This window comes from Pipra filicauda, unplaced genomic scaffold (genome assembly GCF_003945595.2).
Source record: "Pipra filicauda isolate LSUMZ 115617 unplaced genomic scaffold, ASM394559v2 scaffold222_size1277272_pilon, whole genome shotgun sequence".
NCBI classification, from domain to species: domain Eukaryota; kingdom Metazoa; phylum Chordata; class Aves; order Passeriformes; family Pipridae; genus Pipra; species Pipra filicauda.
This window is the reverse complement of record NW_024104335.1, coordinates 919,814-947,261: the sequence shown is the minus strand read 5'-3', so window position 1 is coordinate 947,261 and position 27,448 is coordinate 919,814. Positions and strand designations below refer to the sequence as shown.

At 38.9% G+C, this 27,448-nt stretch overlaps 1 protein-coding gene across 1 annotated transcript in view; it reads left to right on the top strand.

Moving 5' to 3' along the window:
* Positions 1–1,967: 1,967 nt before the first annotated feature.
* Positions 1,968–27,448, top strand: part of TRPM5 (transient receptor potential cation channel subfamily M member 5) — a 38,830-nt gene continuing 13,349 nt past the window's right edge. Inside the window, exons 1-15 of the mRNA XM_027724164.2 lie at positions 1,968–2,084; positions 3,042–3,222; positions 4,527–4,693; positions 7,960–8,140; positions 10,557–10,621; positions 12,421–12,612; positions 13,914–14,013; positions 14,874–14,992; positions 15,622–15,972; positions 18,226–18,357; positions 19,632–19,755; positions 21,822–21,967; positions 22,711–22,823; positions 24,209–24,304; positions 26,665–26,923. Coding sequence (XP_027579965.2) covers positions 1,968–2,084; positions 3,042–3,222; positions 4,527–4,693; positions 7,960–8,140; positions 10,557–10,621; positions 12,421–12,612; positions 13,914–14,013; positions 14,874–14,992; positions 15,622–15,972; positions 18,226–18,357; positions 19,632–19,755; positions 21,822–21,967; positions 22,711–22,823; positions 24,209–24,304; positions 26,665–26,923 — 2,343 coding nt within the window. The remainder of the gene's footprint in view (positions 2,085–3,041; positions 3,223–4,526; positions 4,694–7,959; positions 8,141–10,556; positions 10,622–12,420; positions 12,613–13,913; positions 14,014–14,873; positions 14,993–15,621; positions 15,973–18,225; positions 18,358–19,631; positions 19,756–21,821; positions 21,968–22,710; positions 22,824–24,208; positions 24,305–26,664; positions 26,924–27,448) is intronic.

Here is a 27,448-nt window from a genome sequence, read left to right as displayed (position 1 = left end):
CCCAAATGCAAGAATGTTCCTTATAAATCTCAGCAGCCTAGTGTCTTTATTCCAAAAGAGAAGTCACAGATAACCACGAGAGAATTTTGCAAGCTAAAGTCTAGAACAGGACTTAAAATTAACCACTTGAGGCCCAATTAACCATCAGATTACTCTGTAAATTACGATCTATTCCAAGTTCACTGCTTGTATGAAGCTATAAATATGTGTGTACTGTCTAGGATAGTGATGAACAGTGACTAATGTACCCTGGAAATTCAGTCCCGAAAATTTTTCTCTAATCAAACCCTTTGTTCTGTCAGCAAGTTCCAGGAAGGGTTTTCTGCACTTTATAGCAGACAAAATGTATTATTATTACTCTGTATTAACTATTTTTTCCCAGAATACTTTCTTCAATGCTCTCAGGAGATAAAGCTGCACCTCCAGTGGAAAAGTGGACTTGAACAAAAAGGTGGGCTTTGCCGTGGCTACCATAATTGATGATCCAAAAGAAGTTCTTTTAGGTAAGACTCTTAACCAGAGTAGTCTGATATCTTACTGTTCACAATCAACACTTTGTTCTGTCCAGAAATGAGTAGCAAGTAGGCAGGGAGAATGAGAACAAGCATCTTCAAACTGTGATCTCCAACAGAAGTTTGGGAGTGGATACAGAGGTGTGGCATAGCTATAGGGGAGGTAAATCATGAGAGGGTTCATAACCACTTTTCAGAGGCAGATTGGAGAAAAAAAAGGCAACTCTGAGCAATGTTTTCACAGAAAACAGAAGAGAAGAAAATATAGAGGCAGCAGGGGGGAAGCAGCCAGGGTGCAAGTTCCTAAAAGAGTTCCCAGACTAAGGGAACAGCTGGAGGGCTTGCTCCCTCTACTGGAGCATTCTAATAGACCCACAAGAGACTCACTAACTTGACCCTCTTTTAAGTCCACAGCAAATCTCTTGGACTGAGAAATAAAGATTAATGCAGAGTTGGTTACCATTGCTGGCTTAGTATCACAAGGGGTTTCTTTAAAAGACTGGATACATATGCAAATTTCAATATGCAAATGAAGGCAGAGGGGAGAGAGCTATTTCATTGCTTTTGTTTTAAAAAGAAACAAAATAAGGCATACAACTTGAAATCTATATTTTTCAGATCATTATTCTGTCAGTTCGGTCAAACTGGAACATAGGAAAAGCAAGCAGACCTTTCCAGTGCCTCATGTAATGCAGAAGAACAACTCTTGTTATATGACCTTTGCACTAGGACAGATCACTTGCTGTCACTCCTGTAGCCACATATGGAGAAAACCACCTGTGTTTTTGAACTGTGTGTTCCTGTCGAGTACAGCCTGGCCTTAAATACTTTGGCTTATGAATAAATAGCTTATTCCTACAGCAAACAGAGAGTAAACCTCTCCTAAAGTATCTTCAGACAAGTACAATGTCATCACTTAGTTATTTAGCATTCATGTCAAGTAATATAAGTCACAGCAACATGAAGTACGACATCAAGAAACCATGACTCAGATCCTCACTGACACAGCTCTACTCTTGTTTGAAATCGTTTGTGGCTGAGACTCCTCTTTCTCTCTTGTAGAATTAGGGTCACCTTTGGGCTCTGAGACATCTTTCATGCCTTTGGACAGATTGCAGGGTCTTGCACCTTGCAACTCAGCTTTCTGCCTGCTAAATGAGAGTTGAGGGAGCCTTATTCCTTCATTATTCCTTTTTATAACTTACGTTAGATAGTGTTCTGTGGAATCTGCCTCCTCCTATATATAATGTCTGACATTTGGTGCAAAGACCTCCAATTTTAGCTGAACATTACAAGCATAATAGTAAAAAAGTAAAATATTTGACTAAAAACTCAGCTAGATGTATGTCAGTGGATTTTGTGGCCTCTCCAATTTAAATAGCTTCTCATTTTCCAGTTCTCTGTCATCTCAGTGAACATCTTGGTCAACTGGTGCTCAGTCACCTTATAAATTCAATGGAGGACATGGAAACCAAGCTCTGCAGCAGTGACAAAGAGGAAGCTCTCAAAAGAGAACTACCATACTGCATAGGAGAAATAGACTTCACAGCTTCTGGGAAGAAACATGGAAAGGTGGGCCACTGAAGATTTTAACCCTTTAACACAATTGCTGTTGTTCAGCTATTACTTCTTAGCAACAAATGTAGAGACTGTAACAGTGAGGGTCAAAGTGCCACAGTGTGAGGCACCACATTGTACTCAAAGTAGGGACCATACCTTCCTGAACATGAATGTGGTTTAAAATATGGCCTACTAATATACAGGAGTCAATCAGCTGATTTGCAATGATATGCTACAAGTAGAGTTGATAACCTTTCCCTTAAAAAAAAAAAAAAATCAATTATGTGCCCTACTTCCTTCATTTTGCATCATTCCCTGTTTTTACAACTTTCTGCCAAAAAATATTAAATTGGATTTCAACATTTTAAACATACTTTTGAGCTGTTTCAAGAGTTTTCCTAAAGTTCTCTCTCTATTCTGCTAATATGCAGAGAAGGATACATACAGACAGATCCACCTGCTCACTAGTCCCGTGCTAGAGCAGAAGGACTTCCTAGGAATTCCTGAAATCTGCCTTAAGATTTTGTTTCATCATAAAGTCTTAAGCACAAAGTCAAAATATATACAGAACTGAAGAAGTAATAGATTCATGTAATGTATCCTTGAAAAACAGACATGAATTCAGGTGAAATTTTTCACCTTGTGCAGAAACAAGAAACACCTAAGAAATTTGTTGCCTTTGCTAGACTGCCATGAAACCAAAGGCAGCAGCATTAGAGGAGAGTGTAATATGTCAGTCTGCAACACAGAACTAGACCATGGAACTGGCCCAATTACTGAGATGGCAATTATACAGAAGCCTGCTAAATTAATTCTAGTATTTAATTCTCTGTTGGTTCTTGCTCAAATAGTTTTTTCTTAAATAACCAAGTTTATGATAATTCCCCTCTGCATTTACCATGGACAATCTCTTTACTCTATCCAACTGTCCTATCTCTATTCACTGGGTTTTTGTTTTGTTTGTTGAAGTTTATTAAGGTTCCAAGTACCATTCACCCTGGAATTATATTTGAAGTTATGCTCAACAAATGGAAGCTTCCTGCTCCCAACTTGGTTGTGTCTTTAGTAGGGGAAGAAGAAAATCTCCGGATGAAACCTTGGCTACGGGACACCTTAAAGAAAGGACTTATAAAGGCAGCTCAAAGCACAGGTTAGTGCTTTAGGTGTTAAAGAAGGAATTTCTATTCCTGCTGGATTCTCACACCTAGCATCCAGTGATCTGCTAATGACAATGGATTTGCTCACAATTTTTGGAAATTCAAGACTTTCCTGAATGCAATCTACAACCTGCATGTAGATAGCTTTGAAAATTAAAGTGATTGTATTATAGGAGCAAAAATAAGTTATTTTGAACCAAACTATTCTAGACAACCATTCCTGAAGTGTAAAATTATCTGATATTATTCCCTCAGAGATGAGATTAGAAATATAGCATGAGATAGGACCAAATACACTGTCTTTCTTTGGTGTCATAACAAAATAACTCTTAAGAGAGCAGTGCAATTTGACTTCAATAAGTGTGAATTTAGTTCAAAAATAAGAATTCTTGTTTTCTCTCTTCTCACTTTTTAGCTACTAGTCAAAATCATGCTACAGCCATTTTACTTCTTGAAATCTTGTTTTTGTCAAAGCTAAGAGTTGAACAAACTTTACTAGTCAAACTGCCTATGATTAAACTTAAGATTAACAAAAAGACCTTGTTAATGTATAATACAAAGTAAGTTAGCTCACTTTCTCCCTGGCTGTTCACATGAATTACAAGAGTAGTGAAAAGCATTTAAAACCAAAACCAAACCCTCCAATGTCTGGGAATAGGCATGGAAGTGACTTTCATGTAAGATGACATTTTTTTCTCCATAGCTTTATGAAAACACCTGCAAAACAAAGTGAAAATATCTGTGAGCATTTCACAGCAATCTCTTGGTTTAGCTTCACTGTTCCAGACAAGATTGTAACAGTTTTGCTTTTTCTAATAACAAAAGCCCAGTACTGAAGCTCATTCTGGTACTTCTGTGCCACACAGTTATTCTCTAGCTCCACATGCCTTCTGTACTTAAAACTGGACAGCATCGAGATCTCCAGTCTCTTTATGTTACATATTTGAAAAAGGCCAACTATCTGTTTACCTAGAGAGTTCATGATTCCTTGTCACTCTAACAATGCTGCTATAAATTCTACTCTCCTAAAGAGACAGCAGTCAGAACTGCCTGGTACAGTGATGTTTCTGCTCGTGTTTAGACAGTGAGTGAAGAATGTTTGCTTGGGCATATAATTTCTTCTTGTTTTCCTTATTAAAGTCTTATGTAATTTGTATGTTATAGTCCATCAAGACCTGTCTTCGCTTTATCTACCTTAAAAAGCCTTTAAATCCAATACTGCAGGTAATGTTACTTGACACACAAACATATTCAATTACAAAGAAATCATCTAACTGTTTTTAAAAACTATTTTCAGGTGCCTGGATTTTTACCAGTGCTTTACGTGTAGGAATAACAAGACAGTTAGTGCAGGCAGTCCGAGATCTTGCACTGGCTAGCACTTCGTCCAGAGTAAGCGTGATTGCCATAGGAATAACTTCACTCAGAAAAATTCGGCACAGAGAAATTCTGGACAACACAAAGGTACTTTTCACTCATTCTACTTGTGAAACCAGATTGTTGAGATATAAGCTGCATGTTTACAAAATTTGGAAGTAGATGGCAAAACAACTTTTATAGAACCATAAAAAAAAAAAAAAAAAAAGTGGGGGTTTAAACTGTGTTTTGGAAAAAAAAAATAAAGAGCAAGAAGGATTTAGAACCGAAAGATTCTGTGCCCTGCGCATTCGGTGCACGCTGCAGCGATTCCAGAGATATCCCGCAGATGGCAGCATTAGACATTAGCGCAACGATGAAGGTCAGGAAAAAAGCACATGGAATAAGGAACCTTCAGTGGTTTTTTCCCCTGTTCACTTACTGCAGAATCACTTCCTCCAAGCTATTATATAAATACTGTAAAAAGCATGTTTTCTGTTATGGAAAACCAGACATAAATATTCCAAGACAAGGTTTTTTAAGTAGCCACTGAATTGGTGTCTAATACCAAAAACTTGCTTGATACACCAGGCCAACAATACTAGCCATGCAGGATTTTGCCCAGTTATTGGAGGCTTTAGGGACTTCTCAATTTGGGTCAAAGAAATCAAAGTTCTTGGGAAGAAAAATCCAAAACCAAATCAAACCAACAAATAGAAACCCTCACCCAACAAAACAATTTCTTAAAGTGTTAATGCTAAATTGACCTGCAAGTGGAGAAAAAAAAAAAAAGTAGCATTACCTTTTTGTCACTGGGGATACAGTCTGTCCTAAGCAAAATATTATAACAATAAAATAGGTGTGTAATATCAATGAATGACAGTTTCTCTGCGCTATTTTACTCCCCTGGAGAAGCTAAGAAACAAATGAACTCACACCTAGCTGCTCTTTCAGATAGACCTGCAAGTACCAGCTAGCAGCTGGGAGACTGCCAGACCATATCAGTGATTTATTGTAATTGGGCTTCCTCTTTTTTCATCCTTTTTTGCCAACAACAGCCACCTGTGTGTTCTACCAGGTGAAACTCTTTAGCTGGAGGACTTTAACCTATTTGTGTGGGTGAACTGGTCTGAAAGGACCTCAGAGGAAAGAATTTGGTTCATTATGTTTGTGAATTTTGCTCAGGAAAGTTGCTTTAGCAAATGCAAACTATTTCACCTCTCTTGTAGGTTAAGTGATCAAAATGCATCTGCACCTTTCCCAATCAGCACCTACAAAACAAGTGCACTGGTCTTTTTATTGCATTAGATTTTCTCTCCCTTAACTAAAGCCTGAATTCTTTGGCAAGGAATATTTTGTAAAGAACGTTCCTGACCCTATGACTTCTGGCACAGCTTCTACCCAAAAACATTTTGGATTTTAGTCAGTAACTTTAAGACAAAGGAACTACAGACAGGGATGTTGATCTAAACCCAACTCTTTTTATACTTGGCACTAACACAAGCAGCTTGTTGTATAAAATAGAGCTAACAATCCACACTAGCAAGGAGAAAAACAAGCCCTGAAATCAGTTGATCCCTCCCATCTCTTCTGTGTTGATGGTGTGCTTTAAACATTATTGAAACATCACTTCCACATTTTCAGAGAATAAATAGGAAAATCCCAAAGGACCTTTTTCAATTGTTTGTTGTGCCTCTGTGCCTAGTCAAAGGCCAGATCTTGGGTGAGTAGGCTTAATGTTGCATGGCAGCAGAATGTAGGCACACCCTCTGCCAAAACAAAAAATCTGAAGGAAATTAATTGTATCGAGAAGCTTTCCCCAACAAATGAGAGACAGAGAGAAGGAGATAAAAGAAATCTGTGGCACTTGCTGTTTGTAAAGGATGTGCAAGTTTACTGCTGTTTTTCCTGGAACAGCATCTGATTTTCCTACTCTTCCCAGAGCCGCTGACAAGGAAAGAAGCGATAGGAACATGCCTGATAATAGCCCTTTTCACCTTACTTTGAAGGAGATTTCGGTTTGGCTGTATGCAGCTTCATTTCAGAAAGCGACGTAAGAGCGTGATATGCGTGTGCAGCATGAAGGAACTTGTCCTCTGGGTTGCTTCATGTTTTTATGCATTAGTAGCGCTGCTATGAGCTCTTTCACTGCCTCTTCAACATCAGCCTTAGTCTTGTCTGTGGAGAACATGGATAACTGCTGGGTTGGACTTTTCCCAGGATTCAACTGGGCACCTCCTCCTCTATCAGACACTGCCAAAAACTGAGATTGAGGAAGGCCCTACATACGACCTGGCTCTTAAATACCTGAATGTAAATCTCTCTGCCATACCTTAATGACAGTAGTTACACTGCTATGTTCTCAAAAGGATTTGACACCTGTCTGTGCCCACACAATTAGGGTGAGGAAAATGCAATACAGTCACAATAGTCAAGCTGACAGTCTGAGTTTTGCTCATCAACTCAAAGGCTGCAGGAACTGGAAACAGGCATGATAGAAGGAAATGCTGATTTTAAACAGTTGTTTTAATCTGACCTACTTGCAAGAGGACAGTAATTATGAAAATGAAAAATAATAACCAGGCATTTACAGCCTGGCTTGGCAGCTAGGAATGCAGTATCAAAGTGGATGTGCAACAGTAGGAAAGAAAGATGTATTAAGGAAGTAAAGGGAGCTTGAAAAAGTATGTGTGTGGAAGACCATATGTAGTGCAATCCTTAGAACAACAGACTGTAACAGGGGTTCTATTTTACCTAGACTGATTTCATGCCAAAAATCACTAATAAATCATTTAAAGATATAACACCCCTCACACAAAACAAAAGATAAGAAGATTTCACTTTCTAAAATCCGTCTCTCACTCTTTTAGATACAATTTCCAGACTGAGAATAATGATTAGACTTCATATAACCCTGTCAGTTAAGTACAGCTGCATTTAAATTGCTATGGACATGTGGCAGGCTAACTTATCTACTGGCCTAAACATGGACAAAATGCTACTGTAACTAATAGGTTTGCCCTTCTTTATACCAGCTGAGGCTTTACAGCTCCATCCACAATTATGGGGTCTCATGGTCCCTTTCTGTTTGTCCGACAAACATTTCCAAAACCTACACTCCAGAGATGGTGATTGATGTCACTATATTTTGCAGAGGCCAAGAGGGAAACTTCAGGGACTTCAGTTCTCAATCCTGTCAAATCCGATCCCTTTCAGAAGGAGCACATTCTCCTCTACACTTTTTCAAGAATCTATTCAAGTGTCTCATAGGTGGTGTGGTGTCTCAGGGTGCAAACAGCACAGAAATGGAGATTAAGCACATTAAAACAGGGACTGGGTTTTGCAGAGAACACTAACATCTCTCCTCTCTTTAGAATGAAAGTCTTGTACACTACCAATCAGATGATGATATTCAAGGCCCACCATATTCTTTGGACCACAACCATTCCCACTTTATTCTGGTGGACCATGTAACACCAGATGAGCCAGATGGAACCACTAAGCTACGTTTCACCTTGGAAAAGCATATTTCAGAACAGCGTACTGGATATGGTGGTAAGTAGGTTCTATATAGGCATGCTAACTTGAGTAATGCTGATATTAGAGTGATACCTGTGGGGCCCTGGCCTTACCAAAGGCAAGTCCAATTCCCAAATTGGACAATTGCTTACATAGGCAAGATCAAGTAAACACATTTGTCATTATGTAAGAGGCAGAACTTCGGTAGCTTCTGAAGTAGAGAAAGCTGCTCTTTGAACCAAAAATCTGGACTTCTATTGCATCTCCTTAAATGTAGCTCAAAGCTGATCTTCAAAGCATAGCTCAAATTGCCTTAAACACAACAAATGGAAAATAAATCCAGCTTCAAGTGCCTTAACCAGTGGTTCTAAGAGATTGATATTCATTGTTGTGTACTTTTATCCCCTCTCATACACGAGGTCTTGAAGTGCTCCCACACTGGAAGAAAAGACTTGTTCTAAAGCCCTCTGAAATATTTTAAGCCATATTTATTTCAGGATAAAACATTATCCTGGGTAAATACTGTAATGGCTAATGGCCATCTAAATGTATGTGACCTTTGTTTATAATAAGAACTGAGTGTTGGGCAGGTCTATTTGTGGAAAGAATTCAGTTGTAGGACTAATTCAATTACTTTTGCCTTTCCTTTGTTTCTGTAATACCTGCAGTGCTAGCAGAGCTGAAACAGAAGGGAGAGCACACTTATTCACAGTTGTATGCATCAATGGAATATTCCATTACATAGCCCATAGTATGGTTGCACAGATGTACCTGAGACCATGAATGCATGTGAAAAATACTTATCTGGTGACTCATATAGGAAAGACCACAGGTGGGCTGTAAGGGTAGGCTGAGGCTGTACTGCTGAGAATCACAAAGTAGCCTCTTTTGGCTTGCAAACCAAATCTGATTGAACAGATCTCAGTGGAACAATATTCTGACAAAGAATGCTGATTCATATGACAAATATTTCACTGGAACATACTGAATTCAGCATTATCTTCTATAAACAAAACCAATGTCATTCATTTAAGTTCATTTATATACAAGCTGAGCACAGCTATGTAACTTTATTGAAGTAAAACACTTTATTAAGGTCACGCAGAATTTCCCTATTTTAAAAAACATCTAGAAGTCTTTTAGAGGAAATTTTTTAATATAGTAAATATTCTTTGCAATTAAGGACTTTCCACCTTCCCAGTATAAAGTCAGAATACACTGACCCCTCCTCTGGCTAGATTTTATCTAAATCTATGGTAAGTGAAGAATATTTGAAGACTTAATCATACCTTGAGGAATGTGTAGTCACAGAGGTCACTCTTCAAAGAACATCACCTTAGAGAGGTACGACAGGGCTATGCCATTCACTAAAACAAATTAGGTTACTTGCCAGTCACATCCTGGCTACAGCTCAGTCCAACATCATCTTTGTAGCCATCCCACAAGAGAGAAAACAAAAAGGAGATCTGTACACAGTTCTGCGAGATCTACAAAGGGAAACATCAAAAAAGCATTTGGACCAAATGCCTTTTATCTTCCAGCTGAAAGAGGCATTCATCTCTTGATGCTACTGTTTTAATTGAGCTCCTTCAGGCCAATCTATAGTCACCTTTGGATTATAGAGTACAGCATTTACAGTATAAACCATCTAAAAATACGTGGGCCCCTGTGGGAGGATGTCTTAGGACAGGGATGCTGACCTCATTTCTTCCCCTGCTGCCATGATATGTTAAATATTTCATTAGCATTTCTTTTAAAAGTATCCAATTATGTTGTTATTAATCACCACACTAGACTGTGCTGAATGAAATTTTAAGCTGTTTAACCAGAATAATGAGGAGTATATGGTTCCTATCAAATCATATCTGACTCATCTCACCCTAGCTGGTCTACACAGTCAGCCTCTTCATATTCTTAAATCCTCCTTTTATAAGGCTTTTCTCCTGGATTCCACTGCATCTTCCAGCACACACATAACACCAGGGATGAACTGAGAGCTTTTCACTTCTAACTGTATCTTAATATAAATAATGGTAGCTGCCTCTCTGAAAACATAACAATCTTGTTCTGCACCCTAATGCAGCTCCATTACTCCATAGCCTGATAGCCTTGCAGTAAATAAACAACATAAAAATTCAACAGTGGTATAACACACAGAGGTCCCAGTATCCATATTGTGCAGCTGAGGTGTGCTGAGGTGAGAACAGCCGGGACTGCTTACTAAGGATCACACAAGATGTCTGAGGCAAAGGTGCCTTCATCCTGAATCTTAGACCAGGGCCCTGTCTGGTAGGTGATGGTGTTATTCTCTTCCTTTGCCACTTTCTTCTGCAATTGCCTGACTTCTGCAGGTTTGTGTAGGCACCAAAACAGCGCGGAAGAGGACAAGTGTTTTTGAGGGGTTGGCGAAACTGCAATAGCTTTTTTAAAAATTAAACCATCTATTTCACAGGAACGGGTAGCATTGAGATCCCTGTGCTTTGCTTACTCGTAAATGGAGGACCAGGCACACTTGAGGTAAGAAGCTGTTTTCAACTTCAGAAAAATAAATTAACTGGTGCCAAGTAACTAATGGAAAATTTGGCTGGATGAAACACATCTATTGGCACTTTACATAAAGTCAAATTTCATATCTATACACCATTAAGAACTGAGTTCTGTTAATATTAAATTTGCCAGTATTTGTTTGGGAGAAATATTTCCTTCTGAATAGGCACCAGCTGATCCTTAAAGCTTCCATTGCCAGCTTGTACAGTGGGAAGAAAGAATCCAAAACCAAAACAAACTCACAGAAACCAGCTCCAGATCTAGTGAAACAGAAATACTGTGCTATTACTTGAGAACACATACAAAAAAGAGATGAATCCTTCAGTGCTGTCCAGCAACTATGAGACAACTGCCTGTCCCAGAGCTCAGGGGAAGTACAAGACCAGGTTTGCTAGACATGCCATTTAAAATGATAGTATCCTAGTCCCACTGAGCAAAAGAACATTGTAGGATAGAAGACTGGATGTTGTCTGCTAACAATCCCAAATCTTCATTGAAGGATCAGTTTGGATTTTTTTTCCTGAGTAGTTCTACAACTAAAGAGCTTGTTAACAAGGACATACTCCTTGATTTCTCTTCTGTTTTTTTTTTCTTAATAATACTCTCTGTCTACAGTACCTTCAGAGAGACATAATTTAACCATAATTTAAAGTTTTCAAGTGATGAGATTGTGCCATTCTTTCAGAACAGTGACTATTCTTTCAGAATAGTGACTCATTTCTGATGATGTTTTCTAATTTCAGTCTCCAGTCCCTGTGTCTTGTCATAACTTTGTCAGCTGGACTAAAACAAACACTGGTATTAAAAATCTCACTGTTTAAACTAGGATTATGTCACTTCTTGAGATTCTTTTTCAGAAGCTAAATATTGCAGTGTTTCCTATATTTTTGGATTAGAAAAATCACAAATTATGACATATAAATCCTCTGTTCAAAGTTTTAGAGAACAACATGACTTGGAGACCAAATGTGATTGGCTGAAGCTGCTGGGAATCTGCTGGGAAGGGATAACTGGTCACACTTTTTTAGAACATCATTTTTTTTAATTACAAGTTGCATGATACACACCAAAGACTACCACAGTTTTATAAAACTCAAAAAACCTCAACACCGAAATTAGAGAAAAAACTCTGCACCACAATTGAATCAATGGAGTCCTGTGTAACTCCAGAGGAAGAAATAGACTGGTAGCAAATAGTCATTGTGCAATTTTGATGCCATGGTCTCTGCTTTCTTCTCTCAACTACCTGCCTTATTCATTCTAATTGCACAAGTAATAGAATTAATAGCCTTTGACTCTTGTAGTTGCTATGATTCGGTGTTTTTTCCTGTAGCCCAATGTTGTATTCCCACAGGCAAATTCCTTACTTTCAGCACATCTTTGCTGGGTGTAGCAGGCAGAAAAAAAATGCTACACCAAAAAGCCTGCTAATAATTTCTGTGTAAAGCTACTCTTGCACTTGACTATGCTGAAACACAGAATTCAGGGGGGAAAAAAAGTCAGGGTCAAAGAAATTCTATGCATTGTTTGTCCAAATCAGGTTGCTTAGCTACTCAGCAGATGTGTCATGAAAAGAAGCATAGTCAGGGGCCTATACATGTATGACCTGCTACAGAATCTGAAAAATAATAATAGCTTAGAGGATTGGACTGATTCCATAGTGAATCTGGTTTAGATACACATTTACTCCTAATTTCCTAGAAGTCCTTCTTTTGAATAACATTTTCTTTCCATATGTGAATTCTGAAAATGTACTTTTTAAACTACAGAGAGTCTGCAGCGGTTTGGAAAATTCTGCTCCCTGGCTTATCTTAGCAGGGTCTGGAGGTACAGCTGACATCTTAGCTGAATTCATGAATGACCCACAGCTTATCATGCCAGAAGCTGTTCAAAAGCAATTTAAGGAGAAATTCCCTGCAGAAAGCTTCTTGTGGAAGGACATTCTTCAGTGGACACTAACAGTGAGCTCTCCTAACATTTGTAGCTTCGGTAGCCCATTCAGTACAGGTTTGGCAAGAAGCTGCTCAGAAGTTTTGGGTTCTCCAGTGCTTTGACACTAGTGTTACAGGATACCCCCCCAACATAAAAATCAAATGCTCAATTGATCATACAAACTACTTTGTTGTTGTAGTGATTCAGCTGAACACTTAGGGCTCTGTCCTTCATCAGTTATTTCCCCAAGTAACAGCCAGCACCCAGGAACTCCACAGTCCTTCTGTAGGACATGAAGCATTATTTATATCCACAGCTGTGGAGCTTGTGCAGCTGTGACAGAAGAGACCTAATTCATGATCTACAGCTGTTAATGGAAACCTAGTTGTGGATAAGCATGAATAAATTAAATAGAATGAAGTGTGTTTAGAAATTATCCTATCTATTGTCAGTTGCTTGCTCTTAAAATATTATTATTCTTAAAAAAGAAGGACAAAACAGATTCATAGATCTTCCTTACTCTTTGTCTTGAGGTTGCTGGACTCAAACCACTATGCATAAGCCTTTTAGAAACAAAAAAACCACTTTGAAATCATTTTTTTATGAAAACTGAAGAGCATTGTGTGCCTCTGAGATAAACTAAGTCCACCTGACCTGATCCACTACTTATTCTTTGCAGTCCCTGCCATAATCCTTAGCTTTAAAAGTTTAAATTTATCAGGAATTCATCAGGAAGAACTTTGCCAGATTACTAACAAAAGAGGATGAAAGGCATATAGAAGCAATATTGCCAGATGCTCACAAAGTCTCAGTGCAGCTGCACTGTGAGAAAGAAAACTCAATAAATAGACAAACAGAAGGAAAGAGAAGACTCCTGTACATATCAATATTTGAGAACTTTTACTCAAAGAAGAGTTAGAGACTATGCTTTTAAATAAACAACTCTGAGAGCAAAACTTAAATGTCAAAGCAGGATGAGATAAAACAAAACTAGTGGTATGCTGGCTATAGCATGACTATGAGTCAAATAAGAATGTGAGTTAAGGAAGGATCTTTTAATTAAAGCACTGCTCTGGTTCTCAGGATATCCACATTCTGATTCCTCCTATCCTGCTAGGTGACTTTGGAAAAGCAGTAACTACCTCCTTGCCTTAGGACTTATTTATATATGAGCAACTAATAATGTTTGTCTTCTTGCCAAACCTCATCTTTACAATTAGAATGTGAGTTTTTGGGAAATACGGTATGGGTGATCTTCACTGGGCTCTTGGGCACTAATATATAGCAGTAGGACAATGTGTAAAATGACTTGTGTTTCAACTCCCAACAGATTCAAAACATTATTTCACACCAGCATCTTTTAACTCTGCACAATTTTGAGCAAGAAGGTTCAGAACTAGATACAGTCATTTTAAAAGCTTTAGTAAAAGGTAAGAAAAATAAACATAGAACAGTGTAATGCTGGTTTTGACATCTTCTATGCCATAAATATATTTCACTTTTTTCCAATGCAAGTTCAGTTGGCTGTTGGATCAGATTTCATTTCTGATGCACTGTTCTTTTGTTTGTTTATTGACAAATTAACTGTGGTAGTTACCATAGCTCTTGTAACTTTGCTTTAAACTACCGTTTGCTTTTTAGTCTTATGCTATTGTATTATACTAATTTAATTGCTCCTTTATTTCCACACTTGTTTCTCTTAGTAGTAGAGGTTACAGAATAACTAAAATATATTGGAGCAGTATATTATCCCAATTACAAGCCATTAAAAAAAAAAAAAACAAAAAACAAGAAAACAAAAACAAAACCCACAAGTAGACAAGAATGGCCTTAGTTCCAGAAATAATCCATTTCTCCTATAAGAAATCTCCACTGTATCTTGTGGAAGAAAACATTACTTGTGCTGCCATGTATTTCAGTTTCTGTTAACTTAATGGTTTGTGTTAGCCTAAATTTAGCATGGGGAGGGGGAAAGACATTCTGTTCCTGGTGTGTTAATTGAAACAAGGTAGAAACAACAGCCAGTCCTGTCCCCTGCTTTTTACAGGCCAGGGTTCCTCTTAAAAGTGAACAGCCATTTAAACTTAATGGTTTAATAGAGAATTCTACTAGGAAAAATTAATGTTTCTTAATTCAAGAAAAAACTTCTGTGAAGAGTTCCTGGCTAAGCAACCCACAGATTTGTGATAGCTGAAGGAGAGCTTGTATCGCTAATCAAAGTACCAATACTATATTAAATTAAACATAAGTGTAAAGTACTGAGTTTATTTGCCTTTCCTATTTTTGTCAGCCTGCAAAAGTCAGAGTCAGGAGGCCCAAGAATATCTGGATGAACTGAAGCTGGCAGTGGCCTGGAATAGACTTGACATTGCTAAAAGTGAAATATTCAATGGTGACGTGGAGTGGAAGGTACCAGGTTTTATCTTACAGGACAATGGGTGTATAACCCAATGTGTACAGGACAATGGAACATCCCAAAAGATGGCTTCAGTTTTTAACACTACCTTACTGCACGCTCCACTAAGAGATTGGGCAGCAGTATAATGCTTCCTGAGGCTGTTTATCTTTAGGGTCCCCTATATCAAAATGGCTGAGTACAGAGGAATAATTCAGCAGTCATGATCTCTTTCTTGAGCTCTCTGGGGGCAAGAATCTTTCTCCCCCTTCTGTATAGGTCTTTAAGGCAAACAAACCAAAGCTTAAAAGCACAAGAACAGGAAGATATTACTGTTAGAAGGTGGTAGGAAGAATGACACTGTTTTCAACTGCTGTATAAATAAGCAGTGCAATGTGTACCCAACATCACCACAAGTCCTACAGCAGGCTACTTGTGCTGATATTTGTACATTATTGCTTGCACAGACATTTTATCACAGAGAAATCAAGATAGTTCTACCTCTTTCTCATTGTACCCACCGTTGACCTGGTGGAAGACAATGCATGTCCCCATGTTAAACCTTACCTCTTGTCATCCAGCCATGATTACCCCCAAAAACTTCCTTGTTGTTTTTTTTCTTTTCCTCCCTTCATCAATGTAGTCCTGTGACCTGGAGGAAGTGATGATGGATGCTCTGGTCAATGACAAACCAGAATTCGTAAGATTATTTATTGACAACGGGGCTAACATATATGAATTCCTGACCTACAGTCGTCTGCAGCGACTCTACTGTTCCATTTCTCAGAAATGTCTCCTCTATGAACTTCTTCTGAAGAAGCATGAAGAAAACAAGCTGACCTTGGCAGGGCTCACTGGTCAACAGGAAAATGAGCAGCAGGAGATCTGCCCACTCTTTGCTCTCAGTGAGGTCTCTAGAGTTCTCAAGGATTTTCTTCATGATGCATGGAAAGGTTTCTATCAAGACCTCAGACATGGAGGCAGGAAAAAATCTGTGAGTAGCAACTTGACATCGTAGCTCTGCTCTACTCCAGTTTACAATTTGAACAATTTTAACTAGGTCTAGCCTTTCGGGGTGGGGCAGGGAAGGAAAGGGAAGATGATAGAACAGTCACTTCAGTTTCTCAATCATTTTTTCAGTCAATTATTATCACATTTGAAATGGTCTGATCTTTTAAATTTCAAAACTAAAAAGGAAAAGAAAGTTATTTCTAAGATAGATTGTGATTCCTCTTTCTCCTCCTTTTCCCCCCCTGGGGTTTTATGCAAGGTTTCACTGTACCTTGATCTACTGCTAAGATATGGCCTTTGTTTCACAATCTACAGAGGCCCCTGTATTTCACACTCTCACTTTTTATTAAACATGAAAATAGTCTACATTTCTTGTACAGAACTTCAAGCAGAACTATTTGAAAGGCAGTATTTTCTAGGAGAAAGAAAAGCAGGCAATGGACATTTTCAATCTCAGATCTGAAAATGGTAGTCTTTATATATGAAACTAGTCCCAGCTTCATACTGTGTACGAGTGGACTGGATATTCAATAATATGCAGTATATGATACTTGCCTTTAGATCATTATAATCTTGTTATTGAGTGACATAACATACAGCAAGAAGTAAGAATGATTGTGTGAAGTGGCCCTGGCAAGCACACTGGCCACCATGTGACAAGGATAACATGATATGGGTACATCTGTGGAATGTCTGTAGTCCACAACTGTGCCATAGATACATCATCATTTTTGCATTTTGACAGTATATTTAATATCAAAACTCCTAAGTAACACAGTTCTTGAAAAAGCATTTAAAATAAGTTTGGATGCATGATTTCAAAACAAAGACATATGGAGAAACTTCATTAAGATTTAGTTTTAGATAAACTAAACAATTAAGCCATTTGTTATTTGCCAAGTTCTAATTCCATCTTAAAACTGTTAAAACAAAAAACTATTAAAAAAAATTCTCACTAAAGAGCTTAAATCACTTTTGTTTTGTAATCTCTAAATTAATTGGTAGTATGAAAAGTTAAGTTTAAATCTAGTCACGGTTTCTTCATTCCCAAGGACAGACAACTTGGGACAACACCTCTGAAGTCATTAAGCAAACTCCAGATTTACAAATTTTACAGAAATAAAAATTTGCCCCAAAATCTCACTTGCCTTTCTGGCATTTGGCAGTAAGTGAGCTAAAGCCAAGTGCTGTAAATAAGGCCTGATTCAGATATCAGATCATGCCGTCTACTAACTTTTTTCCTTTAAAAGCTTCTTCCCATGTCTGCTTCCCAACGGTGGCTCAATCCAATTGTCATTGGCAACAGTACTGGGACACCAGTGTCACTGTTGCTAAATTGTGCGTGTTGTTTCAAGTTAAAACTAGTTGTTATGAAGACAGGTGAGACTTTTAGGATATGTTTGTCACCTGCAAGGTTTTCAAGGCAATTCAATGTATTAAATAGCTCACTACGAACTGAAGAAACCCACCCCTAACCTCCCCCAAAATGCCATTAAAATAAATTTGAAGAGAATTCCATAATTCAAATTATTAAAAACTATATTCTCACAAAAAACTTGCTTTATGAAGAATAAATATACTCTCGCTGCTTCTAATTAATGCGATAAATATAAAGGCAGTTTTTAAAATACTTAAAACTCAGAACTTGACCTAAGTGGCTACACTTCCTCTGGACAATTTTTTATCAAGTCCTAAAGGAATAAGCAGCATTCTACTTAAACTGCTCCCTGTGCAAGTGAAAGGTTTCTCAAAGGAATGACTAAAAAGGGGTATTGACGTACTCTGCTATTGCACTGCACAGGGCCTTGGCGAGATTTATTTCTGTTGAAATAAAATGCCTTTTGTTCCTTTTTCTCTGAAACCATGTCCTCTGTGGCAGTCAAGCAGAGTCAAATATAATTGAAAGCAAGCTCAGATTAGTTAATCACAGGTTTGTCTTGTATGATATTACACACCAGCAGTGAAATCCCGGCCTTAATAAAGTCAATGAGAATTTTACCATCGGCTTCAGTGGAGTCACCATTTCATCCAGAATGTTCTCACACATATTGAGTTGTAATAGGGACACAAGGATCCTTTGACTTACTACAGAATGAGCTAATTACCTCTTAGTTCTACAGAAAAGAAAAAAAATCAAAAGAAGAAGTAGCTGGCAAGGCCAAGAGCAGCTTAGATCATGTCATTTGCATGGAACGGACTGCAAAGCACGTTTTAATTTCCACAAACCATATTTCAGGATAAAATGAACACAAAGCGATTACCTGGGCCCTTGGATATGAACCAGAAAAGTGAAAATCCTTGGAGGGATTTGTTTGTATGGGCAGTACTTCAAAACCGGCACAAGATGGCAAACTATTTCTGGGCTATGGTAAGCTTTGAGCTGTAGCTGCTCCAGGTGAAATATTAACGTATTTCAAGTTTACGAGATGTTTTTTTGCTCAGCCTTGCAGCTCAGATGACAGATAGGTTTCTTTCCAAAATACGAGAGGTGGCATTTATAGGGCTTTTCATCTCTGCATGGCTCATGCCAGTGGGGGCCAGGGGGTCTGATGGAGGGAGGGCAGAGCAGCAGCAGGTGTAAATCAGCACAGCCTGAACCTCTGCAGCAGAGTCAGCCCTCCCTTCCCTGCTCCTGCTGACTCAACACTCTCAGGCACAGGTTTTGTGCCTTCTACAATGGGTCAACTGAGTGGGTCCAAGCGTGATGGGAGGGAAGAGGGTGCAGTGAAGCGTCCTTAGCTAACGTGCTCTATGTGTAGGGAACAACAGCACCATGCTCTCAAAGGCTGAGCTTCAAGCTGGCATAATTGGCTGCTGTTTTACAACCCCCCACAACCGAGGCCCTGTCTCCTGCATCTGGGAGCCTCCCTGCCCCCACAGAGTGAAACAGCTATCAGACTCCATCCCTGACCTTCCAGAGGAGTGCAGCTGGCACGGAGGGAGTCATGGGGAGGGACAAACTGCAGCACAGCTCTTCAGGCTGCGAGTGTGTGTGCGTGTGCATCAGCACCTTGCAGGGCCTTGTGTTTGTGGAGCTCTGTGACCAGAAGGCACGTCTCTGCTCTGTGACACTACTGTGCCTCTGCCAGCTGTGCTCCCTCCTTTCTCCTACTTCCTTATGCAGGGTCTCAGCACAGCCATGTTGGAGGTATCTCAGCACTGTGAGACTGTATTGCTCTATTTCCATAGCACATTATTCTCTTTCTAGTCTTTGACTGCTACCCCAAATCAGGACCCTGTAAGGGCCTGGACCCAGAAGTCTCCAGCCTTACAAGGCACAAGAACTACCAATACAGAATCATAGCATTTTGGGTAGAAAGTGACCTTAAAGATCAACCAGTGCCAACCCCCCTGCCATGGGCCCTCCCACTAGACCAGTTTGCTCAATGCCCCATTTGACCTGGCCTTGAACACTGCTAGGGATAGGGCATCCAGAATATATGGTTTTCAATTCTCAATCATCAAAACTGTCATTTCAATCAATATTCTGGACTTTCAAATCTGTATTTGAGCAAAAATTTTTCTTGGAAGGGGAGATACGCATGAATTTCTTGTTGTTAGATGTGCTCCTTAGTGGAGTCTCCTCCATTCAAAAATGCCCCCCAGTGAAGGGTGACAGCAGCACTCCTTTCAATTCTACAGGGCCAGGAGGGTGTAGCTTCAGCTCTGGCAGCCTGCAAGATCCTTAAAGAGATGTCCCGCCTGGAGACGGAGACCAAAGCAGCCTGTATAATGAAAGAGGCCAAGTATGAGCAGCTCGCTGTTGGTAAGTAATGGCATCTTTTGAATGGCACAAAAAATTTAAGAAGTAACTGCCATTGGAAGGCAAGCAAGTGAAAAAAATACTGTTTGAGGTGTAAAAGGTCAATTCTCATGAATAATTTAACAGCCTTGCAGCACAGGCAGTCCCAAACATTCAGATACCACAGAAAGACTTAATCATTTTGGAAAAAATCACTGAACCAAGACTGGCCCCTGAAATGCATGGAAGAAATTACTCTCCTGCTGCTTGTTGATATTTAAGTGTCTGATCTGAGGACGAGGTACATTACAGTGACGTGGAAGATAGAATAACCAAAATGCTTCCAGGCTCACAGCAGCCTGGTATTCCTGCTATATCACGCTTGCTCTGTAAGGGCCACTAAAGCAACAAGTTTTAAGGTTTTGTCATTGCTGCTAAAAATAATTTGAGATTACCTCACCCAGAAGAGGGCTAACTGCACTGCAAACTGCAGTGAGGCTCAGACTGGTTTTGCAGCAGACAAGCTGCCCCTCCCTACAGCAGTAAAGCATCCAGGCATCTGCAATGCCGGAATGCTGAGCCCTTTCCCCTTTGCCTGGTTTAGAAACAGATGTCTGCACACAAGCTTCTCTGCTGACCTGACTTCAGCTCAACCCATACCTGAGGGTAGACCTGCCATGAACAGAGGGCTTTAAAATATGCCACACATTGTAGCAAATGCAGAGGCTCCTCTCCCTTGAAGCTTGTACATCAAGCAGCTGAAGGCTCATGCAGGCGTTGCTACAGTATTTATACACAGATCACATTTTCCCTTCTTGTCACGGGCCCATTACTGTTCACAAAAATTAAAAATCAGGTTCTCATATAATCACAGGACTCAAGTAATTTAGTCATGGAATTACAGGGCCTAATCCAGGAGTCTGCTCCTTGGCTTTGATAAGTATTAGATCAGATCCTCAGTTTTAGTTTCTGGCCCAGATAATGCTGTCAATATTACATAAACAAACTTTCTTTAAGAGTGATAAATACCACATCAACTCCAAAAGATGTCTGTATATTGGCTTATTTTAAGTGCACTTGATCCTTTCTCCAGCCCTCACAGTGTAACAAGATGTAGGCTGGCTTAGGTACTGAGATAATCAAGTGAATCAGTAGAATGAAACAGACGCAAGAATCCAGATCTTGTCTAATGAGAAAATATTGACTTTTTTGGACTATTTATCCTAGTTTCTAAGCTCCAGGACCAGTTTCTCTGGAAACAACTATGCCATAACACCCTAGCAAGTCTAATATTATTTGATGTCAAATACCTCTATCTTAAAACCAAGGATTTGTTGTCTACAAGCCAAAGCTGAGCTGCTCCTTTTGTTTAGCCAGGAGAGTGGAGACAGCATGGCAACTCATCCTTCAAAGTGTAAGTGGATCACCCAAGTGATACAGTTTTGCTTGATATTACCTAAAGCTCCACATGAAGCAGTTACAGAGGAGAGACTGTAACAAATATTGACGTTTCCAAGAAATTGCTTATGCTTTCTGAAGAAGAAAGAAAACAAAACAAAACAAAAACCCAAACTCAGAACAAAACAAACAAACAAACTAAAACCAACAAAAAACCAAACCAAACCAACAGAAAACACAAAACCCAAACCCCAAACCTGCCAGAGGCCCCGTGCTGAGAAGAGTGCATACAGATAGAAAGAAGTAAAAGGAAGGTACTGAGAGATTTACTCGATTTTTTTGTAACAAGAGGCAATTTTAAAATTACAGTGATTTTTTTTTTACCAAGGCAAATCTGTTTCATCTGCCCTCTGCCCCAAAACATGTACACACACGCATAAGGCCATAGTGAGTTATTCTTGTGTCCAGCACCCTTCCTCTCTCCCTCCCACCTCCTCTTAGTTCTCTCAGGCTCTTTTCAATTACTGCAGTCTTGCAGAAGTCTCTGGTGTAGCAAGGAGCATCTGGCAGTGCTCAGGGTTTGCTGCTGCTGTGCTGCCTCCTATACACATTGCCCTCTTGCCTTACAGCATTTTTTTAATTTTTCTTTTAAATTACAAGATCTGTTTGTCTATGTTTCCTTCATTTGACAGAACTGTTTAGTGAATGCTACCACAACAGTGAGGAGAGAGCATTTGCTCTGTTGGTGAGGAAAAATCAGTACTGGAACAAAACCACCTGCCTTCAGCTGGCTACAGAAGCAGATGCAAAGTCTTTCTTTGCACATGACGGTGTCCAGGTAAGTTTTATATACCCCTGGAGCTTTAAGTTGGACACAGAAGAGAATAGCACAGCAACTGAACAACACTATGAAATGCATTCCCCTAAGAGCCACTCTTTGGAGAAGGGACTCTCCTCTCTCCTTAGCACCATATGAAGAGGACATTATACCATGTCCTTGCCAAAGCAACATAGTTCCCCCTTTGCCCACCCTTTCATCCAGTTGGCCCACAGACTAGTGTGCTGAGAAGGTTTAGCCTTTTATCTATTGTGTGCTTTTTGCTTTTTATTCAATCCTTGCTCACAGAGAAGCATCAGAAAAGCACTGTAAATCTGCCTGGGGCATGATGAAGCTGCTCCAAGATGTGAGGTAACTCCTTGTTCAGATTCAAGAAAGAGCTCATAGAAAAAAGTTAAATCAAATTACTATTCAGCTTTGCTCTCACAACTTGAATTCTCTCCACATACATGAAGCCAAATTAAGAGTGATGGTGCTTTTAGTTCCCAGTGCCTGACTTGCACTTTTTAGTACTACAGATATTGTTTAATTCCATTTGACTTGCTGTTTCTTCCACTGGTCTCTTAATAACTCTTTGCATACTCAACATCTGCAGAAGGACATGCAGAGTGCCTGTTTGCTCTGAAGGTGTGCCTGCTCTCGAGATTTCCAGACCATTCACTGTGTCACAGAACATAGGTGCACTTCATCTGCAAGTATGGGTTTTTGGTGCTAAAGCCATCTCTTGTTTTCTTGACTTTCAGGCCTTCCTGACAAAAATATGGTGGGGAGACATGTCTACGAGCACACGGATCCTGAAGTTAATCTGTGGGTTCTGGTGTCCTTTCCTAATCTACACAAATTTAATAGCATTCAGGTATAAACATAACTATTTGGATGCAAGAGATAAGTAATGATGAAAAATAAGCCATAAAAAATATTCAGACTCACAGTAATATTGCCTCAGAGTGTCAAAAGGACTGCTATTAACCAAATCAGTTTTCTAGGGGACTCAGTGATTTGTGCATCCTGTGTTAGTGCCTGTTCTCATACTTAAAATATCAATGCCATGGTTTCATATAGATCATTTCTATTTTGCACAGTCCACAGAAAAGCCTGTTGGAATTCTGTCAGCTCCAGATTCTATACAGTAATGTTTAGAATATCTCCAGGTGTAGCATTGTCTGCTTCTTCTAGATTTGGAGATGCCTGGTTCAAACCTCTGTATCTTTTCAAGGAAAACAGCCATCACAAGGCAGTATTATCAGGCACAAGCCTTGATAACCATAAGTTAAGTTTAAAAACACAGGACTGACATTAAATCAATTAAGATTTTCAGATTAGTCTTCTGCAGGCATACCATTGGAGCTTGTAGTTTTCAGCTTGTTGTCACAATGAAGATGACCTGAATCTTAGGTTTTCTTGAAAAAACCCCCATACCTCAAAAAACCCAAAAAACAAACCAACAAAAACCGACCAAACAAAAAAAACAGAAAATAAAAAAAAGCAGCCAAGATGCTCAGATAGTCATAAAAATCCAGAATCTGAAACTTTAAGAAAACCTCATAACATTCATAGAATCATATACAAATCATCAGAATTGGCACTATGGAATGACATGTTATTATGAAATACATTGATTAACTGTTAAACCACATAAATCAAGAGAAAAATTTCTTTGGCACTGCTGACTTAAGACTTTCCTTCTGCCAGTATCACTAAAGATGACCTTCTTGCCATACTGGCTGCCAGATTCACAAATTCATTTAATGTGATATTTTGGCACAGTTTTCATGGAAAAGTTTAAATTATGATTCATAATCAAAGTAATCCTTTCAAATTTTCCATTTTTTGGCCTCCTTTACCTGTAAATGCAAGAACTGACACATTCTCTACTGCTTCTGGCATTTCCTCTCTTAATTGCTACTGAGTAACTAGGAATGGAGAATTGGGGTATTGTCTTCTAAGACTGACTGAGGGGTTTATTTCTACTCAAATCATAATTAATTTGAAGAAACTGAGCATCCTGCTCCATTTTTGTGACGCATGCCAATTATCACTTCTCTGAATCTCGTGGATGACTTCAGCCTTCTCCTTAAAAATAAACAGAATTTGTAAAGGTAAGGATTATGCATTATTTGCTAGCTTCCCAGTGGAGCAAGTCCAAGATAAGTACATGCTAGCAGTTCTGTACTAATGCCAATTTAACAGTGAAAAATGACTAAGCATCATCTTTCAACTAATGAGTTTATTTCCTTACAGTGAGGAAAAACAATCAAAGAATGAGCCAGAGCCATCAAGAGAGCTGGACAGTTGGGATACAGAGAAGACACTGTTTTTTTCCAAGGAAGAAGATAGGTAAGTTTAAAATCATTAGTTAAGATAACTCATATGACAACAGTCACAAAACAGGACACTTCTTGTGGATTAGTGACCAGTTAATGATCTAAGGAGCCGCTAAAGAACCAAGAAAATCACTACTCCTCAGAAAGTGCTGTGCCCTCTGATGACTGCTGTTGTTGCTCTCTGAAAGGAATATAGCAGATAAACAGGGATATAGCACTGCTTTAAGGAGACACCACTTTACTTGTTCTGAGCAGGTAATTTCTACAGAACAAGGAATCTACTTAATACCTTGGGAATCAAATAGCATTTCCTGACATTCCCTTTAGCTCAAGGTGGCTGGTATACATTGGATTTTAGGAACTTACCATATTACTGAGCTGAGCAGAAAGAAGGTTCTCAGCAAAATCTTACATTATTTGAGTGCATCACTGCATACTTTCCTACCAAGGTGTACTTCCACACACCAGTACTGGGGAATTTTATATTGAGTTGGCTTCTCACCATTCTAGTTCTCTTCCTTCATATTTTAAAAGATGAGCCCTGGGGAACGTTATGAGTTAGAGGGAGCATCACACAAATGGGTGACTGAGCACAAAGATTTTGTCAGTTGCTCCCGGCCACTCATAGATCTGTGACTGAGAACTGAAACCCATCCTATGTCTCTACCACACGTACACTCATTGCCAAAACCTGGGAGAGCACAAAGACTTAAGTCAGGATAAGCAGCTTTTGATTGGTACAGAGACTCTTAGTGGTTAAATAGTGCTAAATAGCCACTTGTATTAAGCTTTTCCATGATTTAAAAAGAACTTCAGGTGTATGTGAACAATGGTAGAGAGAGGAAGCATCATCTGCAGTATGAAGTCCTGGACCAAATCAGAGTTATTAGGTTCTATTTTTACTTCTGGCATTTAACTGCTGGTATATGGAGAAAATCATTAGTTCTTCTCTCTCCCTCCCTAACCTATAAAATAGGTGTAAAAGCATCTGCCCCTTGGGAGCTACTTGTAAGCAATATCATAAAGCACTCCCATATCTTGAGTGTAGCATGGTTTGGTCATTACACTGTGTGTTCCAATTGCTATTATCTTAACAATTTATTTTAACAAGGAGGATCTCTTCCTCCCAGATCTATTTCAGCATCTTACAGTAAAACTGCAATTATCTGTTTATGATATTCGCCTGTTACCGTGGGAATGTATCTTATAATGTCATAAATTGAGAGATAGCACAGAATCAGACACATAGAAAAGATTAGCTGTGAGGAGAATTTTTTCCTTGTAACAAATGTATTTAATAATTAGCAAGACTGTCAGAGGAAATTAAAAAGCAGTGAAGAATCACTGTTTATTTTCTGTGAAGTGAAATTGAACCCTAGTGTGCATATCCTTTGCTGGAGATGACACTTCTCAGAGTCAGAATCGCAAATTAAAGATCCAATAACATCGCTAGCTTACACAGGAGAGCATTTTTTGTGGAAACAAATCCTCACACTAAGATCAAATTGCTATCAAATACAGGGAACTTGCATTTTTTGTACAGGATAATTTCCAATGCCAATAGACACCACTTCATGTTCCTAAACACAGCAAAACAACTGTAGATCTACAGGTCAAATTTCCCTTTGGTTACCAAAATACTTGTGTAATTCCACAAGACTCAAAGACTACCTTAATACATAATTTATGAGGTCAACTCTTTTTACTAAAAGACTTCTACATTGCTTTTTTTTTTTCTTTTTTTGCAATTTACTCTAATTTAATCATAAAGGGCAAGATGCCAGTTGTGCAAAGGACCAAAGTATTCCTTCAGTAGTTCTATCAGACTCCAGCAAGGATAGTCAAGATGCTTAGTATGATCCTGGATCATGCTTAGTATGATCCAGCACTTTGAGATGGAGTCAAAAGTTTAAAATCACAACAACAAGAACTTCTGCATGCAAACACTTCAAGAAAATTTTAGAGTCAAAATAATTAAGAATTGATTCACAAACTACATTGGCCATTTTCTTTTCTTTCCTATTATTTAGGATGATAAAGAGTAATTAGCCCCCTTCCCCCTCTCCTTGTATATTTGCAGTGTTTGCAGTACATGCTGAAACACAATGAGGTTACAAATCATATTAATACAACTAAACTGAAATAACAAGAATGTGCATTTAAGTCTGATTGGACTTTGGTTTTCAAAACCTTCTTTTTGATTTGAAACATTTTTGCTATGGTAATGTGATTGCTCTGACTTCTACAGCCTTCATTTTTGCAATCCCCAGCATCTGCCTGTGACAAGAAGCTTTATATAGAATAATATTGAGCCTATTCCCATGAACTAATTTTAGTAAATTGTCACGAGCCTATATTTTTTTCCACTTGCAGAGGAAATGCTAAATTGGAAAAACAGAACCCTTCTGAAAACACAGCGTGGGCAACATTCATGTTTACCCGGTGGAGAAAATTCTGGAGTGCCCCTGTAACTGTATTTATGGGGAATGTTATAATGTACTTTGCTTTTCTGTTTCTATTTACTTATGTCCTTTTAGTGGACTTTAAACCACCTCCACCTGAGGGTCCATCTGTTAAAGAAATTATACTATACTTCTGGGTGTTTACCCTTGTCTTGGAAGAGATCCGACAGGTAAGTGACCTACATCATCTTAGAAATAACACATTAGAACTTGCAACAATTTTTTCAATAGACCTGCAATCTGTACAGATGTACAAGCTTGAAGATTTCAAGTGTCAAGTGCAGTTTTACACAGGTGAACAATACAGAACTTACCTTATCCAAAACATCTCACCTCTCTTCCAGAGCAAGCTCTTCCTCCACCACATAAATCTATAGCTCCATCTCTGTTTTTCTGTCCTACTCCAGCTGTAGCCAAGTCAAGTGGGCTGCCAACATTCAGATATTCTTCACTTTGTAAAGTTGCTTCCTGATTTCACTCCCCAGAACTAGGTGGGTCCTCCCACTACAAACAATGTAAGTTAGAAGTTATGTTCTACACCTGGTAACACAGCAGACAACTCTACATCCTTTTAAGAGATTCTTCGTCACTGGGGACTGTTTAAAAAAAAAAAAAGCCTAAGTAAATGGATTAAGACTATTTGTGTTTTTCCTAAAATATTTCTCAATGCAAAACATTAGCAGATCTCTTCTGGG